Genomic DNA, 18,543 nt, shown 5'->3' with positions numbered 1-18,543 from the left:
TGCAGCGCTCTCGCTTGCTCCTCCGTCGAGCCGCCATGTTGTCGGAGTGAAAGCCTGGGGGTGTCAGAGAGAAACTGGGGCCGAAATCCGCGACCATCCACCCTCTCCGCCGGTAAGTATCACTTTTTACCCGGTGTCGGTAGCTTTACATGTGTCTAGTCCACGCATCGGTGCAGGTATTGTTAAGGCAATGGCTTCCAGTGAGGTTAGCCGGGCAAATTTGCGGGGCTCGAGAGGCTGCCTCCCTTTCTGCTGTCTGCCTCCTTCCTCCCGTTGTGTCGGTCTTCCGCTCCAGACAGCTCTCAGGCCTTTGTTAGCATCCGCGTCACCGGGACCTGTGGGGCTGCGAGCACGGTAGACACACGTTGAATTCACCGGCGTTTTTATGGACGAGTTAGCATTGTCAGCGGGCCACTGCAGCCGATAAAACATTGTGTACAACCCGTGCTGGCCCCCGGTCCGACCGGGTCGAGCCTTGTGTCGGGAGGCCGTGTTATTGTTGGTAAACGGGCAGTGAACACACCATAACACATTTGAAGCAGATGCGTGAATCCGACATAATTGTCACGACCCTTTTCACCGGGCTGATTTCTATCCCTTTGGTTTTGATGTGTCATGTCTCCTTGGTGATAACATGTTAGGTTCGTGTAGACACCTAGCTAATGCCGTCTTGTGTTAGCTGCAGGTTGCCTTGTTGTATTGTCACACCCCTGTCTGTGGCCGGTATGCGGTGGAGTGATCCCGGTATTGAATAATGATTAACCAGGCTCGATTATGGTCCGCGGCGCTTGTTTCCGGGTGCTAAGATCGTAGCATAACAACCCGGGTGCGCTTCGCTTTGGGAAATGGTCACAGTGTAGTGAATTTCCGGGTGTTTCTCTACCTGATTTCGCGCTGTAGCACCGGAATGATGAGCTAACACCTGGTTTGTGTTCGATTGAAGATAGGGGGGGAAGCAGAAGAAGCATTCGTGTATTTATATAGTGAAAGCTCAGTTTGCTTTGCAGGTTTATTGTTCCTCTCTAGGTGTGGAGCCGGTCAGCCTGCGGGGTTTTTGTCCCCATGAAGGGGGTGTGCGCCGGGCTGCCTCACGGTGCCTTCACGGGCAGAGGGAAAGCTTGAATGTGTTTGAGGTTCATCGTGTGAGACTCCGAGAGAGATAATTACTGTATATGGCTCATTGTAAAAAAGAACTGCTTGTAATTTCCTCATGGCCTGTAGGGACACTAATGTGAAACGTGTAATTTTAACCTAGATCAGAGCTGGTTGGAGAAGGAGGGGCTGTAAAATACAAATTATATCCCTCTGACTACTGCAAACCACTAACATTGTTGTGCTCTATGTTGACCATGACCACTAGACATACTGTTCTCTGAAAAGTAACCCAGTAATTAATTACTATCCTAAAATGAAGACGTTAGGCCAGCCATTATATGCTTTACTTTTTTCTCACCATTATGTGTTCATAAATTGTAAGGCCGTGATTCTGCCCCTCGACGTGAACACAGCGTTTCCTCCACTAGGTAGTCTGACACATTACTTTCATTTCTACGTGTTACTGCTGCACACCCACCTGAACACTGATCTTAGTTTGTCAGATTTACACATTGATAAAAAACACAAGTTAGTCTGTTCAACAAGTTGAGAAATGATTATAAAGCTGATCTTAGTCTTTTCAGCAGGATGAGTCACCATCTCACCTCGTGGGGAAAGTTTGCATTTGCTGACCTGAAACTGTGCAGTGAACATGTACTATGTTACTAGGAAAAGCAGTTAGACCAGAGAAATGTGTTCCTTTGTACCGTGTAACACTGTGTCACCGTGAACTTTGATTACATAATTATAAGCTGCCCACAAACCCTCACCCAAGTTAATGAACAGGACTTGTACAGTTTGTTTCCATTCTTTAAAAAATAAAGTTCCTAATGTTCCAGTTTAAACTGAATCAAACAGTACTATGTTTTGCGTTGTTGCACATTGTAAGTATGTGGTTGTGGTTGGCTGACACATAATGTTAAGACGCACTGAGCAGCCATGCCACACAGCAGATTTATCTCTCCTCGGGTAAGGTGTTAAAATGTTGTTGGAAGTGAATAACAAGAAAATGTTTTGAAGCATATGTATGTGGTAAAGTAGAGTCTGTATTGTTTTACTCTGTTGATGTGAGAACAGGTAGGCTCCATTCCAGCAGAACACAAAAGGAACCATAATGTTTGCAGTGTGTGTGAGGCTTTGGGCACATGGGCACACTGCCAGTTTGTTTAGATCAGAGATCTTGTGGTTTGTCTGGATATTTTGATAACAGCACTCGTGTTAGATTATCACTAATTAAATGGTCTAGGTTTACATTTACAGGTCTAATTCCAGGATGTCACCTTGTTCCACATCTGTTAGACCTACAGTGTAACTAATTAAGACTTCTACCGCCTCCAAATGTCTTTGTATGCTTGTGCTCCGAGGCGCTTGCACTTTGTGAACAAAGCTAGAGGTGTTCAGTTCTGTGTTGTGGAGGAGTGTAGATTTTATTTATTTAATAATTCCATTTAAGTATGAGATCAAAGCATCTGTACTCTTTGTGATGTCTTAAATGCCTCTGGTTTGTAGTGAACATTATCTCATGTATTTTGACATGAAAAGCAGTGAATGTCACTGCGGTCTTTGATGTTTTTATTTCCATCGTTGTGTGACATTGTCAGTGGCCCATCTTCGCTTGAACATTTCTGTGATATTGGTGTCTTTTTAATTAGATTAGATTATGTGGTGCTTAACTTTCTAACTCATTTAGGATTTGTGTGAGGGATTTACGAAAACAAACCTCTTTAGAATAGGAAAATGTCAGGCAAATGAGTTGATGGCTCCTTGCACTGCCTAGTGTTGGCTTGACTGTATGAAGAAGTATTCCAGAATAAGAACTATTTAGATTTTCATGGTCAAAAGCTGTTGCTTACAAAATGTCACTACTTAAAAAGACGATGTTGATGTTGTTAAACTAGCAAAGTTACCACATTGATGTCATCCAAACCAAGAAAGCTACAACAGTGATGTCATCCAAACATACAGTACCAAATCTAGTTCATCCTTTCCCTCTCACAGTAGCCGCACTGATGTGTGCCAACTTGTGAATGTGCCTCTTTGGGACACATTGACCACTTCTGACCCAATTGTTGCATTAATGTGCTCGTTCATTATATTGGTCCATTATGCCGTTGCTTGCTAGTGACCAATGCCCTTCTCTCTGGACAGGCTGTGGTGGAATGAGCAGCGTGTGTGTGTTGAAGAGGAAAGCAGTGCTCTGGCAGGATTCATTCAGCCCCCACCATAGAACTACTTCTCCCAGCATGCCTGTGGTGCTGAGCAGCGGTGGACATGCCCCTCCAACTGGGCCGACCCCTCAGGCCACGCCCCCCAGCCAGCAGGTAACAAAAACCACCTTGACACACAGAAACATTTGTTATGTTCACATCAGAAAAGTCACGATATCAGTGAAGTTTTCAGATTGGTGATACTGATTCAGCATTATGATGAAATGGAATTGATAGATACCTTTTGATTATAAAAGTTGCATCCTCCTCAGCCTGATGAAGCCATGTCTAATATTTAGCTTGCAGATACCTAGAGCTGCATGTACTTGCATCTTGTGACTGGTCAACGTCTGCTGCTCAAATGGTTTAGATGTCTGGATAAGAACTCTTGACAGCAGTAAAGCGTTCTAAATACAACCGAAAAGAAAAAGTGAATCTCAACCACAATATGATAAACCTTTGAACCCTTTGCTGTGTGCACAGATGGAACATCAGTTATGGTTAGGAGATATTGTATAAAGGAGTTGACTAAACTTTCACTCATGGGGGCAGTTGGTGACTCTGCACATTCCTCGCACTCGAGCAAAGGCACCTTTGAGGCCCCGCCCCTTAAAAGTGGCCTTTGGGCGTTTGTACCTTTTCTTGCAGACCCTCCAATGATACCCCTCCCCCGTCCCCCTCAGCACTAACCCAAGCTCCGGGTTGTGTATGAAGTAGTGTTAAATTAGGTAATTATTGCCTGGCTGTAGTGGAGATTCACTCACTGGAGACGACAGTGACGGACGCTTCTCCTTTAACAAGATGCAAACGGTTTAACTGGGGAAAGGATTGGGGTTTGTTTTTGCTTTAGATGGTTATATTTATGTTAACTGTGACATCCATCATGATGTCGTTATGAGGGCTCTTTGGTTGGTTCCATTCATGCTTCTTTACTGGCGATGTGACGTCACCTTAACAAGTGACATCATTCATGTTGTCAGGGTAGTGCAGGGGCGGCTCATTCATGTCTCCATGGCAAGTGTGACGTCTTGCATGATATCATTATGGGGGGCGGGGGGGCAAGCGTGGTTTCTTTCATTCATGTCTCCCACTACTATCATTTGGTAATGAAAAATCAAGCTGCTAATTTTATGTTAATGAAATGAAAAGCAGTCTATGCACCCCTGAACACTGATTTTGGCAAGTTTGGAGGAATGTTGTAACTCAGTGTATACACACACTCGCATGCACACTCCAACTAAGATTTACACCATCTCAGCCAGACGGCCTTGTTGTTCTTCATCTATTGAGGAACAGGTCAGTGGAAGAGGAAAGTGGTTTGCTGTAGTGATACAGGGAAGCTGAAGTGCTGTGGACATCAGAGTGTAGCAGTTTAGCACCGCACACACCTAGGTTATACAAGGGTGTTTTGAATTTGCCATTCCCTGGTTTGTAATTGGACAATTTGGGCTGGTCCACACAATCATAAATGGTCTGTGTGTAACACCTTAATCAAGAGGGAAGTACCATATTACAGTGTCCACATATTTCCTGCTGTTCTCATTCTGTCACCTGAATGTGCATAGATTATTGTATTTTTTCAGGAGTCCCACAATAACAAATGTGGAACATTCACAGCAACAATTGTGCTCTAGCTCTCACAACAAACCTTAATCTGGCTATGAAAACGTCCCAACAAAAAAGCAGCCATGTATTTGAATCAGAACGTCACAATGAATACACCTTTGTGAAATATCTCCCTGCAGAAAGTGACCTTAAGGGTAGGTCAGAGCAGCCGTTCTTGGTCCGTCCTTGCAGGCTTTAAAGCTCTGTTGTTGGGTAGTCAAATTATAGTAAAATGTCATCCATAACTAAATCCCTCTGCACGCCAACTTGGTTATTTTCTACCAGAAAGAGCATCTTGAACTAAGTACGACTTTGCATCGAGTTCATTCTGTTGAGCCACCAGATATCCATCACAAATGGTTTGGGAACGGTCTCTGTTTTGTGTTTCTCACGTTGCATCTGTTAAAAGCTCCAAGGTTAAACTGATGAATTCATTTCCTTTCAAAGTAAACATTAAATGAGGGAATTTTGTCATTGAACTGAACTGCTAACACGTGTGTTTAGGTTCAGACGTTCCACCCCTCCCCAGGTGTGACCCAGACACATTCTGCCTCACGGTGTTGCCAGTAATTCCAAAGTAATGTGCATGTGTGTGCGTTTCCTCCAGGGTGTGGCAGGTGCGGGACGTTCCCAGGACGATGCCATGGTGGACTACTTCTTCCAGCGGCAGCACGGCGAGCAGCCCGGCAAACATCGTTGGCCCACTGGAGACAACATCCACGACAGCCAGGTGGGTGGAATACGTTGCCTACATTAGCCACACTTTGATTAGGGAACATACATGATCCTAACTTGGTCTAATGGTTTCTAGAATCAAAATGTATTAGAAAAAGACTGAACGGCTGTTATACTCCGTGTGTGTGTGTCTGTGTCTGTGTGTAGGTGCGGTCCATGGATGAGCTGAACCACGACTTTCAGGCCTTGGCTCTGGAGGGCCGGGCCATGGGAGAGGTGAGGGTTGATGGATGATGTTTTGGGGTCACGTATGTTCAGGAGCTTTACGACACGGTTCAAGGGTAGATGGGTTATATATTGTAGCTGTCACAAGCAGAGTGGCTGCACACGGCGGCTTCCTGTTTACTTCTGCAGCACACCATGTTGGAACAGTAATGATATCTTATCTAAGCCTGGTTGCCGTGTTGCTCAGATTGTTTAAATCACAGGTGGAAGATCCTTTGTGATGGAAAGAGAAACATGTCTTGTCATCCAAAGGTTTGCTTTGCTGTGAATTGATGGTAATGGATTCTACTGAAACAGCTGAAATGGCTTTTACAGAAGCTGGCACACTAGCAGGTTTGATCCAGGATTGTCTTGTCAACCTGAAATGTGGAGGATTTATTCAGGGTCTTTTCTGCGTCTGAAGGGAAGAATAAAGTCAGGGATTGATTCCTAATAGGTTCTCTCCTGGTCTGAAATTCTCACTCAAGATTCATTTCCCTTTATCAACCGATGGAACAGTTTGTGTGCACAGGAATAATGGTTGTGCCTTCCTTGAATGTCAAAGTTGTTATCATTGTGAGACGAGACTGAGCAGAAATGCCTGTACATTTGTCTTGGGGGAGTAAAACATTCACATATTTAAAAGCGTCCTCACACAGTGACGTCATTACTTTGGGTCGGTGCCTACGACGAGCTCGTGCTTGTCTGGTGTAGTTTTAATGTAGCCAGGAGCTTATGTTTCTGTAAGGTGTCATTTTCGCCCTATCCCATTATATATGTAGCGTGGTTTCGTATTGGCACGCAGCTCCAGACTGTAACGGCTCTTTAAAATGAGAAAAGCTAAGTTTTGTGTTGTGCTGCAGAGCGAGCTTGATGTGCTCACTGTGACTGCTCTGTTTTTGTTTCTTTCTCACGGCGTCTGTGTCACCATATTATGTTTTTTCTTCCCTGTTCTCTTGTTCTCTCCAGCAACTGCTAACTGGTAAGAAGTACTGGGAGACAGACGACTCTGGGAAGGACGGACCTAAAGGGATCTTCCTGGACCAGTGGAGGGACAGTGCATGGGGGGCCTCAGGTAAACGCTCCTCTGGTTTACATTATGGATATTTATATATTTATATTTACATTTCCTTGACCTCGCGTATGGATATGAAGGAAGAAAGTGGCGTGTTTTGGTAAATGATGGTTCTAAATGTTGTGTTCTTTCTCCTGCCAGATCACTCCGTGTCTCAGCCAATCATGGTGTCCCGTCGGCCAGGGCAGGGTTTCCATGGTGGTGGCGAAGTCGGCGTGGGATCAGTGATGTCACCGCGGTCTGAGAGCGGTGGGCTGGGTGTCAGCATGGTGGAGTACGTTCTCTCCTCTTCGCCAGCTGACAAACTTGATTCCTGCCTCCGGAAAGGACCTTATGTAAGTCCAATGAGTGACTTTCCTTTATGTCCTTGTCCGTGTGTCTGTGTTCTCTGTTGCTACCCGTTTTCATGGCCTTTTATTTTACATTTGCACTGTAACAATCCATCACCTGTATTTGTCTTTGGTGTTGATCACACAGGGGCAGAGGGACGGAGAGGTGGAGGAAGAGAAGAGGGAAAAGCCAAAGGCAGCTTTTGAGGGAGAGAAACTGAATGAATTGACAGAAGGTGAAGCCGATGTCATCAGCGACGTCATCAACCCTAATGGACTGCCCGTACAGAATGGCCTTGATGTGGATGTCAAAGAGTTTGGGTAGGACTAAATAGAACAGAGACACAAAGAAACACGCTCTGTACTAAAGAGATGTTGAGCTCACTCTTTACTCCTCTCTTGCCGTGTAGTCGTCCTCCAGGCAACATGCCTCCCCCAGGCCCTGAAGGCGACCTGCTCGGGGGTCCCGGTGGCGTAGGACCAGAGGGCATGACACCCCACGGAGGTGGTGGAGGCCCCAAGCCCCCTGAAGACTTCTCTGGTGTGGAGCAAGGTGGTGTGACCATGGACCAGATGGAGTCTGTGATGGAGCCTCTTCAGTTTGATTACAACTCCCAGATGCCCATGGACTCTGCTCCCACCGTGGGCTTATTTGACTACACTAACCAGCAGCAGGTACCGGAGCCTGGCAGAGATTGAATATATTAACAAATGTCGTCTCCTCTGGGCTTCAGTACCATTCCAATCTGATTACCTGTCGCTGTGTGTTAAAGCTGTTTCAGAGAAACAACGCGCTGGCAGTGCAGCAGTTAACAGCAGCCCAGCAGCAGCAGTACGCCTTGGCAGCAGCGCAGCAATCTCACATTGGTAAGTTGTGTGTGTGCGTCCCGTTTGAGCAGGAGATCTGAATGTCAACATCTCATTTATTTGAAATGTATTGGCTGACATTCATTTCACATTTCATCTGCCGCTCTTTCCCACCATCGGTGGCCTCAGAGTGCTGCGACATGTCTGGCTTTACAATCATTATCTCAGCTTTGCTCCAACTGTATATGATCAACCTAGGGGTTTGAGTTAAGTGAACCATTAAATTAAATGTAAGTGCTGCAACAATGTCTTTGTGGTTCTGTTAAAAAAGAACACCAACTCACCGCTCACATCCTTCCTGTTGGAATATAGGTGGAGAGGTCTTAAGTCCCAAATGAAGCTACATGTCAACAATGTTTTTGAGATCCCACAAATGTCATCCCCCCCATGGAGGGAATCTAATCGGCGCTGTTAAACCTGTGTATCCCCTCTTACGACTGTGTTGCGACACATAATTACCGTCGACCCCCCTCTCCTAAAGTCATAGTGGGTGGCGTATCCCTGTTTGTATGATTAATCGCCGCCCCGCCCCCGCTCCTCCAAGTGGGCACTGGGAAAAAGGTATAAACATGTTCACTGGCCTGTGTCGAAGGAAGCATAATGAGGCTTTAACAGTCACCTTGTCTCTGTTCCTCCACAATTAACAGGGTGAGTAACTGCTACCCTGATATAACTGAGTAATCGTCGCCGAGGCCGCCAGGAATAGAGCCGAGCCGTACGATGATTTCTGTCTTTCCCTTTTTTTGTTGAGTGCCATTTTCCCTTGTGCTCATTGTATTTATGATGGCCATTGGTGATGCCTGGTTCTCTCTCACTCCTTTGTCTAAATAAATGACAGGATGAAATGCACCCCCGGGACGGCTACAAGTGCCGTTATGTTCAGACGTGGTTTGCATGGCGGATTTTATTACCGCACGCTGCTTTACAGTATTACGGATCCGAGGCATCATCCTCACCTTATCAGTGCAGAAATCCACTAGTAAATAAAGTAAAAACACTCAGGAATATTTAGTTCTGATGATTGTTCTTCCCCTGATGATTTATTGCTGTGTTTGATCAGAGTTTGACAGTGCTTTAGTGGGCTTTAGATGATAATAACAAAGCTAAGGAGTGACAGACCGCAGAGACTCGCAGACACCTCTGTTTAGCTGATTCATTCTGTTATTAGCCAGTATAGTCATGAGAATGATAAAGCCAAATGGATTAGACACAGCTGGGAAATTGCCTTGAAGAAATATTCATAATAACTCCCAATGGGTGATGTTAAAGTATTAAAAGTGTTTTTTTTTTTTATTCTCCCAAGTCATATATTTTTTTAAAGCTCCCTCGTTTCCTGTGGATTTAGCTTTAATAAGGAATTTTGTGTTTACGTGTCCAACAGTTAATCCACAAATAAGGACAAAAAAGACATTTTAGGGTGAATTGCTTTTCATCAGTTTGCAGACTTCAGTCAAAGCTCTAAACTACATCCTCTCACCCTCTCCCCACATTGCTCTATGTTTGACTTTACACTGTGTGAACCCATTTCCCCCCCTGTGCTCTCCAGGTTTGGCCCCAGCATTTGTGCCCAATCCCTACATCATCAGTGCCGCCCCACCAGGGACAGACCCGTACGCAGCCGGACTAGCAGCCGCAGCTACGCTCGGTGAGACATCCACGTGTTGAAACGCCACAAACGGATGCTTTGAGCTGCCACGTTAACGGCCGCTTCAGAAACTGTTTCACTCCAACTTCCACAATCGATGACCTTCATAAACATCCGCTCACTTGTCTCAACCGTCTCTTCCTGATTGTCTCCAGGTCCGGCAGTGATGCCTCCCCAGTACTACGGTGTGACCCCCTGGGGAGTGTACCCCGCCAACCTGTTCCAGCAGCAGGCTGCGGCAGCCAACAACTCGGCCAACCAGCAGGGAGGAGGCCAGGGCCAGCAGAACCAACAGCAGGTCAGTCAGCTGCTCGCCAGAAATGCTGTCACGCTGATTGCCACTGGCTCCAAATGTTCCTCTGAGGGTTTAGATTTGCATTCAGTGTGACCGCCGCTCCACAGAGCTCTTCACGCAGAGTTTAGATTATGAATCAGTCATGGAGGTTCAGAATAATTAAGTATGACCCAACTGTCTTTGTGTTATTTACCTGCCACTTTACTTGTGAGCTTAAACTTGACCTGTCTCCACATGTTGTGAAAACAGTAATTACATGAGTCATGCCCGTTAAAAACATTTAGCTGTGGCGTTCTCAGTATAAGATGGCAACACTGCTGCAATGTTGATGGCAACCCCGAAGGTAAACAGGTTGGTAAAAGTACCGAATCACAGAAAGAGAAATTCACAAAATACTGAGGATGTGCAGAAACTGAAGATTTAGCCCAGTTAGCCTCAGCATGAGCTACTGACAAAAGGCTGGAGGGCAGATCTAAGTTTGCTGCCTGCGACCGCCTTCATCGTCTGTTGTGAGACGCTTCTGACGGTCCCAACATACAAGTGTGTCTGCCAGGAGAAAACGTGCATAAACAGAGAGATTGTTGTTTTGCCTTCACACCAGCAACCAGGGCCACACAGTGTTTACTTGTTGGCTCCTCCGCCTGCGTTTACAAGTGGGAAACATAAAGGTTTACCACCACTGTGACCATGAGACCTGCTGCTGTTTTCTTTTCATATGAGACCCAGCCAAGACTGGTGATGATGAAGGAGCATTTGAGTCACGTTTGCCTGGCCAGACATTTGTCAACTCAAACTGCTTGTTTTTCTGGCTTTAAAAAGGTGATGCGTGCTGGAGGAAACCAGAGACCTTTGACCCCCAGCCAGGGTCAGCAGGGTCAGCAGAACGACCAGCTGGTTGCAGCAGCAGCAGTCAACTCTGCCCTTGCCTTTGGGCAGGGGCTGGCAGCAGGCGTCCCTGGTGAGTCACTGCACTGTGTGTGTGTTCTCTGCCAGCTTGTACACACGCTTGAAAGACATATGCTCTGTTTCTCTAGCTCTATTTATTGCTCTAGTTGTAATCCAGTTACATTTGCAAATACAGCACAATTGTCCAGCGCCTATTGACAGTAATGAGCCTTCCTATCTACACAAAGTTACTAAACCAGGTCCCGTGCGGTCTGATTACTCCAGTCTTTCTGCCCTCAGGGTATCCGGTCCTGGCCCCAGCAGCCTACTATGATCAAACAGGGGCCCTGGTCGTCAACACTGGTGCTCGTAGCGGCCCCGTCCGTCTCATGGCCCCTGCCTCCGTCATCATATCCCCCTCTGCAGCACAAGCAGGTAACATCGTGAAGTTAGTTTCCCTCACTGTAGGTTAATACAGTGTGAAACATCCAACCACCCTCTTTGTCTCTCCTTTGGAAAACCTCTTTGAATCCCGCTTGACTCACTCCTTTATCTTTCTCTCGACAGTTGCGGCAGCAGCAGCCTCAGCGGGCGGTGCCAATGGTGGTCTTGGAGGCGGGGCCAATGGTCCATTCCGTGCCATGACGTCCCAGCAGCCTCAGCAGCAAGGTGGTCCTGGTGGTGCTCTGGGAGGAAGCTCCTTCTACGGATCCTCCTCCCTGAGCTCCTCCTCCCAGAGCTCCTCCCTCTTCTCACAGGGTTCTGGCCAACCCGGACCAAACTCTGCCTCTTTGGGCTTCAGCCAGCCCACCTCCTCCTCCCTCGGTGCCACACTGGGAGCCACACTGGGAGGGTTTGGCACTGCAGGTAAGGGAATCTGTCTCCATGCAGTGTTCTGCTGTGTGTCTGTGAATCCTCCAGAGATTTGTTTGCGTCACAAAAATGTTCATCTGAAATTGTCGAAGGGACCAAAGCAAAGTGATCTCATTGCACCTATTTTGTAACTTTGTGTCCCTCTAGTGGCCAACTCCAGTGGTGGCAGTGGTTCCAGGCGGGACTCCCTGACCGGCAACAATGAGCTGTACAAGCGCACGCCCTCAAGCCTCACTCCCATTGGCCACGGAGGCTTCTACAATGGCACCTTGGGCTTCAGTCCCTCCCCCGGCCCTGTGGGCATGCCCCTGCCCAACCAGGGCCCCTCCCACTCCCTCACCCCTCCACCTTCCCTGTCCAATCACAGCTCCTCATCCAACCTCAATCTTGGTAAGTGTGCAATCCTGTCCAAACATGTCAACAGGAAACTACAACCTGCTTTTCTTAGTGCACCAGGAGATGTTCCCTGTCATTCCTATTGAAAGTGGTTGAGGTTATAAGTGTCAATTAATTTAGATTGACAGCTGTTGAACTGTCCTGACTCCTTTCCTCATCTTGGTCCCCTCAGGAGGCCTGACCAATGGCAGCGGCCGTTTCATCTCTGCAGCTCCTGGAGCAGAGGCCAAATACCGCAGTGCCGCCAGCTCAGGCTCCTCCCTCTTCTCTCCAAGCAGCCAGCTGTTCCCGTCGTCACGGCTACGCTACGGCATGTCCGACGTGATGCCATCTGGCCGGAGCCGTCTGCTGGAGGACTTCAGGAACAACCGGTACCCCAACCTGCAGCTCAGAGACATCGCCGGCCACATCATGGAGTTCAGCCAGGACCAGCACGGCAGCAGGTACACTCAGGCTCCATTACCCCCGAACCACACGGCAGCAAAACGCACAACAGCCTGCAAAACAGCAATATCATATCAGCTCAAACGTGACTGCTTGATGCCAGAGATATGTAAGATGACTCCAGCTAATAAACCTGGTGAAGCAGTTCCAGTTCATGGTCATGTGAAGTCCAAGTCCACTTACAGGGATCCACATAGACTCCACGCATCAAAATGAATGTGAAAGCCCTGTATTGGCTTCATCTCAGACACATTTCCACGCTCTAACACCACGTGCGTCCACATATCTTACCTCACCTTATCTGATACAGTCGAGAGTGCTCCCTGTTCATTTGTGTCAGACCCTCCAGCCCTCTTCCTGCTTGGGCCCAAGCAGCTTTTTGCCTTCTAGCTGAAGTTTCCTACTTAAATCGTTCTATTAATACTCTGTGACATCCAGTCTCCCCATTCCAGACATGTTCTCTCCTCCGAGCGTTCACTATCACTCTGTGCTCTTTATCTCCGCCGCTGCCTGGCTTCCATCACTTGAGCTTCCATTGCTTTCTTCCCTCCGCTCCCTCCTCACACTGACTTCACCTCCTCTCATCTGATCCTGATAAAGCTTTAGGAGCTGCAGTCACTCTGGTGTTTCTTTACGCTTATCCAAAGTTGGGAAATGATCTGAAATGGAGGGCTTATAGTTTTAGGTAGGATTTTGGCTTGCCTGTCTGGTTCTTTGCTGTACTTATTGCTCTCTTAAATATTTAATGAACTGAATGAATGTAGCTGAGCTCTTGTTCAGTCACAGTTACCCAGCATGTTCATCCTCTCCGTCCCTGAAGGTTCATCCAGCTGAAGTTGGAGCGAGCCAGTTCAGCAGAACGCCAGCTCGTCTTCAGCGAGATCCTGCAGGCGGCCTACCAGCTCATGGTGGACGTCTTTGGAAATTATGTCATCCAGAAATTCTTTGAGGTGTGTGTGTGGGCCGCCAGTCATTCTCACCACTGTTCCATGTGTGATGTGTAAAGACCCACAGTCCTAAGTTATTATCTTTGATTGATGTGGTGTAGTGTAATGTGTCAACATCACAGAGCTGAGAATTCACAGGCTTCTTTGTGTGTGTGTGTGTGTGTTTAGTTTGGCAGCCTGGACCAGAAGCTGGCTCTGGCTGAGAGGATCCGTGGTCATGTGCTGTCTCTGGCCCTGCAGATGTACGGCTGCAGGGTCATCCAGAAAGCCCTGGAGTTCATCCCCTCAGACCAGCAGGTCATTGTAAGTACATTCGCACACACGCACACACACACACACACCCTCCCTTGGGACTCTGAGAAAGAGGACAAGAGGTCACTGTTGTTCAGAAATGGTTTTGCCTCTTTACACTCCAGTCATCATGATGCAAACTCTTTCCTGTTTCTTTCTCCATCCTTCTCCTTGTTCTTTCCTCTTGCTCTGCACTTCCTCTCTGCCCCTCTTTCCTCCTCCACTGCAGAGTGAGATGGTGCGGGAGCTGGACGGCCATGTGTTGAAGTGTGTGAAGGACCAGAACGGTAACCACGTGGTGCAGAAGTGTATCGAGTGTGTCCAGCCACACGCACTGCACTTCATCATTGATGCCTTCAAGGGACAGGTTGGTCTCTTTGTGTGCACGCACCAAATATTTCCACATTCAATTACTGGAGCCTTGTGGCGCTCGACAGGCGTCCACACACACACTTGCTGGTGTCCACACACACACTTGCTGGTGTGCACACATACATCATCTCTGCCTGGAGGCGGCGAGCATATTGTCACCGCCAAATTACAGATCTGTCCCAAACTGACACCTAGAACACCGTCACTTTCTAGGGACAGGGTACATTGCCATGGCAACAGGAACGTCCGGCCAAAGGCCGCAGCCGTCTTCTATCCAACAGCTAAATGTTACATTAGCATAAAGTGTTGAGACAGATTCTTTGTCTGTTCAGATGAAAGCTTTCAGCTGTAAATGTGCCTCTGCTCTCACGTGTGTGTGTGTGTGTGTGTGTGTGTGTGTGTGTGTGTGTGTGTGTGTGTGTGTGTGTGTGTGTGTGTGTGTGTGTGTGTGTGTGTGTGTGTGTGTGTGTGTGTGTGTGTGTGTGTGTGTGTGTGTGTGTGTGTGTGTGTGTGTGTGTGTGTGTGTGTGTGTGTGTGTTTTGTTACAGCTCTGATTTGTTTGTGCAGCTGAAAGTATGTAAGGAATGTGTTTTCACCTTTAGGGGAGGGCAGAGTGTGTGTGTGTGTTAGTATGACTCAGCTCTAGCTGGAGGAGAAATCAAGTTTACATGACAAAGCTTCTTCCCGGTAGAGGAATGTAGAGAGTAATTAACTTTACCTGACTTCTTTACTTTAAAGGGACTTTGCTGCACAGCCGAGTACAGATTTAGAAACAGTGTATTATCACCATGTCTGAGCTCCAGGCCCACTTGAGTGTGTGTGTGTTGAGTGTGTAATGATGTCTCTCTTCCAGGTCTTTGCCCTCTCCACTCATCCCTATGGCTGCAGAGTCATCCAGCGCATTCTCGAACACTGCCTTCCAGAACAGACGCTGCCTATACTAGAGGAGCTTCACCAACACACAGAGCAGTTAGTGCAGGTAACACACACACACACACACAGACACAACCTAGCACTACCTGCTGTTGGTTGTGTTTGTCTGGGTAATGAAACCTTAAGATGGCTTAGATAAATCTTCTCCTTGAGCCTCCAGATTTCAGAGATTGCCTGTTTGCCAGACATGATGTCATCGGCACCAGCTGGCACCCTGGGATGTTTTGGTCAATTTCTGTGTGTGTGTTTTGTGTTCTTCAGGACCAGTATGGCAACTATGTGATCCAACACGTTTTGGAGCACGGCCGAGCTGAGGACAAGAGCAAGATCGTGGCTGAGATCAGAGGAAACGTACTCGGACTCAGCCAGCACAAGTTCGCCAGGTGAAAACCAATGCACACACACACACTTCTCTGACTCACTCACCAGGAGGATGACTTGAGCTCATTTAATTTTGACACTTAACGACTCACATCCGCTCTCTCTCCTTCCTCCCGTCCAGCAACGTGGTGGAGAAGTGTGTGACCCACGCGTCACGAGCGGAGCGGGCGGTGCTGATAGACGAGGTGTGCAGCCTGACGGAGGGCCCCCACAGTGCCTTATACACCATGATGAAGGACCAGTACGCCAACTACGTGGTGCAGAAGATGATCGACGTGGCCGAGCCCACCCAGCGCAAGATCGTCATGCACAAGGTACGAGAGCGGGGGAGGGGGAGGAAGAGGAACCTCTAAAAGATGAGATCTGACTCATGCCAAATTGAGATTGATGAAGTCTTAGAAATGACAAGAAATGTATAAAAAGGTTTTATGTGATGCAGTCTGAGTCACAGTTAGTGTGTGAACCAGAGGGAGAGAACACACACTTGTATCTGAAACAACCCACCGCCTCAAAATCATTGATTCCTCCTCGACACACACTTTCTGAGCCCTTCTGCTCACACACACACACACATCGAACTCGGAACCTCGTTTGCGGAGGTCGAGACGTTTTTCTTCTCTCTTGAACAAACATTGATTTTTGAAGCAATTCATCTTCATCTTCTTTCAAACATCTCAGTCTTTGTTGTCGACGCTCAAATTTGACAAACGATCCGATCAGAAAAAGCTGCAACCGCCAAATTAATTCCAGTTGATTGCGGCTCGGTGCCGTGATTCATTTTCTTTGGACTCGTTCATTTAAACGATATGGACGGCCTTAATGTTTCTGAGACGCTTCTGTAATGGGAACAAACGCCGCTCGTCTCCACTGATCGATGCACTCGGGTGGTTGGCGCTCTGACTTCAGGGGTATCCCCCAGTAGAGCGACAGGAGGCCGACGCTCATTTCCTGCCGGATGCAAATCATCATTGATTAGCAAATAAATGAGCTTTCACATTTAATGATGACGGGAAAACCGCGGGCGACGACTGCAGGCGGGGGCAGCAAAGTGTGTGAGGAGGTGTACAGAAGTCCCGTTTCCAGCTTTGATCATTTTCCCCACGTGTGTGTGTGTGTGTGTGTCTGTGTGTCTGTTTGTGTGTGTGTTTGTCCCTCCCGCACAGATCCGGCCTCACATCTCCACCCTGAGGAAGTACACGTATGGGAAACACATCCTGGCCAAGCTGGAGAAGTACTACATGAAGAACGGCGTTGACCTGGGACCCCTCTGCGGCCCCCCCAACGGCATCATGTAATCTTTACACCCCCCGCCCTGAGATTATCCCTCTACCCCACCACACTGTACCTCACCCCCTCCCCCTCCCTGGGGTCTACCAGCGCCCCCCTACCCCCACCCCCACCTGTCCCCAGTCCCAGAGTCGGAAAGGCATCTTAACCCCCCACCCCCCCGACCAAACCTAATCATTGAGGACGCCGGAGTATATCTCATACCCGGTTTCCATGACGACCCCCACAGGAGGAGCCTGTTGCCACGGGCAGCCTTAGTTTAGATTTGTACCGCCCTCCCCTCCCCCGCCCAAACCCAGGCCTGCTGACCCTGGGGGAGGGGGGGGACGGAGGGCCGGAGGAGCGGGAGGTGAGACGTATTCCACTCATCTCTCTGCCTCCCCCCCCCCGCTCTTTGTGTTCTTTTCTTTGTCAGTTTCCTCCTCTTGTCGTTTCAGATAAACTCTCTAATGTCACGTTTTGCTACTGCTGCACACACACACACACACACCCCTCCCCCCCATCCTAGCTGTTTACCACTATGAGATAAAAGTATGGATTATTTAATTTGTCTGACGTCACAGAATCATAGATGAATACACACACACACACACACCTGCACACCTGCACACACACATGCCATCAGCTAACCAGCAGACAGATCATTTAGCATGGGAGATTCGTTTTCTGGTCTTGCTTCTATAAATATAACGTGTATACTTGGTGTAGACCTTTGCATATAAATATATATATAAATATATATATAAAACTTTGTAGTTTTTCTGGTTTTTGATGTTGAATCTGTATCTATAATGTATCCTAGTAGTGACCACATACTTCTGACTGTATAATTGTACATTTGTAAACCCTTGTAATGTAAAAGTGCTTTACCACCCTTTTTGGTATGAGAAGAAAAGGAAGAGGAAAAAAAAAAATTCACTCTGGAGAAAAAAAAAAAAGACAAAAAACTTTAGTAAAGAACCAAACCTGTGCATTTCAGTGTATATTCTCACCTCCTTGGTTGTGACATATGAGTTGTTGTATATTGTAAATTGTAATATCAAACTTTTTGTTTTGAAAAAGCCCTTTCTATACAGCGTAGTACTTGTACAAAGATTCGCCACGCTTGGTTTTAGATTTATCTTGTCACTGCTTAAATTAAGACGTCGATCTCCCACTGACTCCCGATAGGACACATTCTGTTAGACTTAGTGGTGTCTTTTTTCCGGTTTACGTTGAAGGTTTCTTATTTGTCCCTTTTTTAAATACCTTTTTATAGGAATGCTATGCCCTGTGAAATGTGTCATGTGTCCTGGGTACGCTGGCTGGGTGGGAGAGGAACCTTTGACCCATTTAACTCCCCATTACCATGACTGTTTTCAGAGGGGTAGAGCCCATAGATTGTACAGAGGAGATTCTTGTGTTTTTTGGCATTTCTCTAGTGCTGTAAGTGCTGTATCATACTGTCTGTCCTTTTGGGTGAGAGAGGCATCCCGCCGTGGCGCGGTGTACATTTGGAGCAGCCTTGTGTATATTTACTACGAGCACACCTGTAACCATATGTGTATAGTTAACAGAACCTGTGTATGCTTATTGCCTGGGCAACTATTTTTTGTAACTCCTGTTGTAGATTGTCTCTAAACAATTGTGTGATCTTTATTTTGAAACCAAACTGAACAAAAAAAAGTTTGAAAATTT

General features: G+C 47.2%; 1 protein-coding gene across 1 annotated transcript; it reads left to right on the top strand.

Moving 5' to 3' along the window:
• Positions 1-18,543, top strand: pum1 (pumilio RNA-binding family member 1). The gene is made up of 23 exons (XM_076139217.1): positions 1-112; positions 3,244-3,416; positions 5,515-5,637; positions 5,790-5,858; positions 6,816-6,921; positions 7,063-7,256; positions 7,399-7,571; positions 7,661-7,925; positions 8,024-8,117; positions 9,664-9,762; positions 9,918-10,060; positions 10,877-11,015; positions 11,243-11,377; positions 11,510-11,809; positions 11,963-12,205; positions 12,384-12,654; positions 13,476-13,605; positions 13,771-13,905; positions 14,123-14,260; positions 15,119-15,244; positions 15,460-15,581; positions 15,701-15,893; positions 16,743-18,543. Exons 2-23 carry the CDS (start codon positions 3,255-3,257, stop codon positions 16,872-16,874), a joined length of 3,492 nt encoding a protein of 1,163 aa, XP_075995332.1. The 5' UTR covers positions 1-112; positions 3,244-3,254; the 3' UTR covers positions 16,875-18,543.

Source organism: Genypterus blacodes, unplaced genomic scaffold (assembly GCF_046128005.1).
Source record: "Genypterus blacodes isolate CSIRO-AG114 ecotype Tasmania unplaced genomic scaffold, CSIRO-AGI_Gbla_v1 ptg000438l_1, whole genome shotgun sequence".
Lineage (NCBI taxonomy): Eukaryota > Metazoa > Chordata > Actinopteri > Ophidiiformes > Ophidiidae > Genypterus > Genypterus blacodes.
Note: the sequence above shows the minus strand (reverse complement) of the source record. Positions and strands in the feature narration are given on the sequence as shown.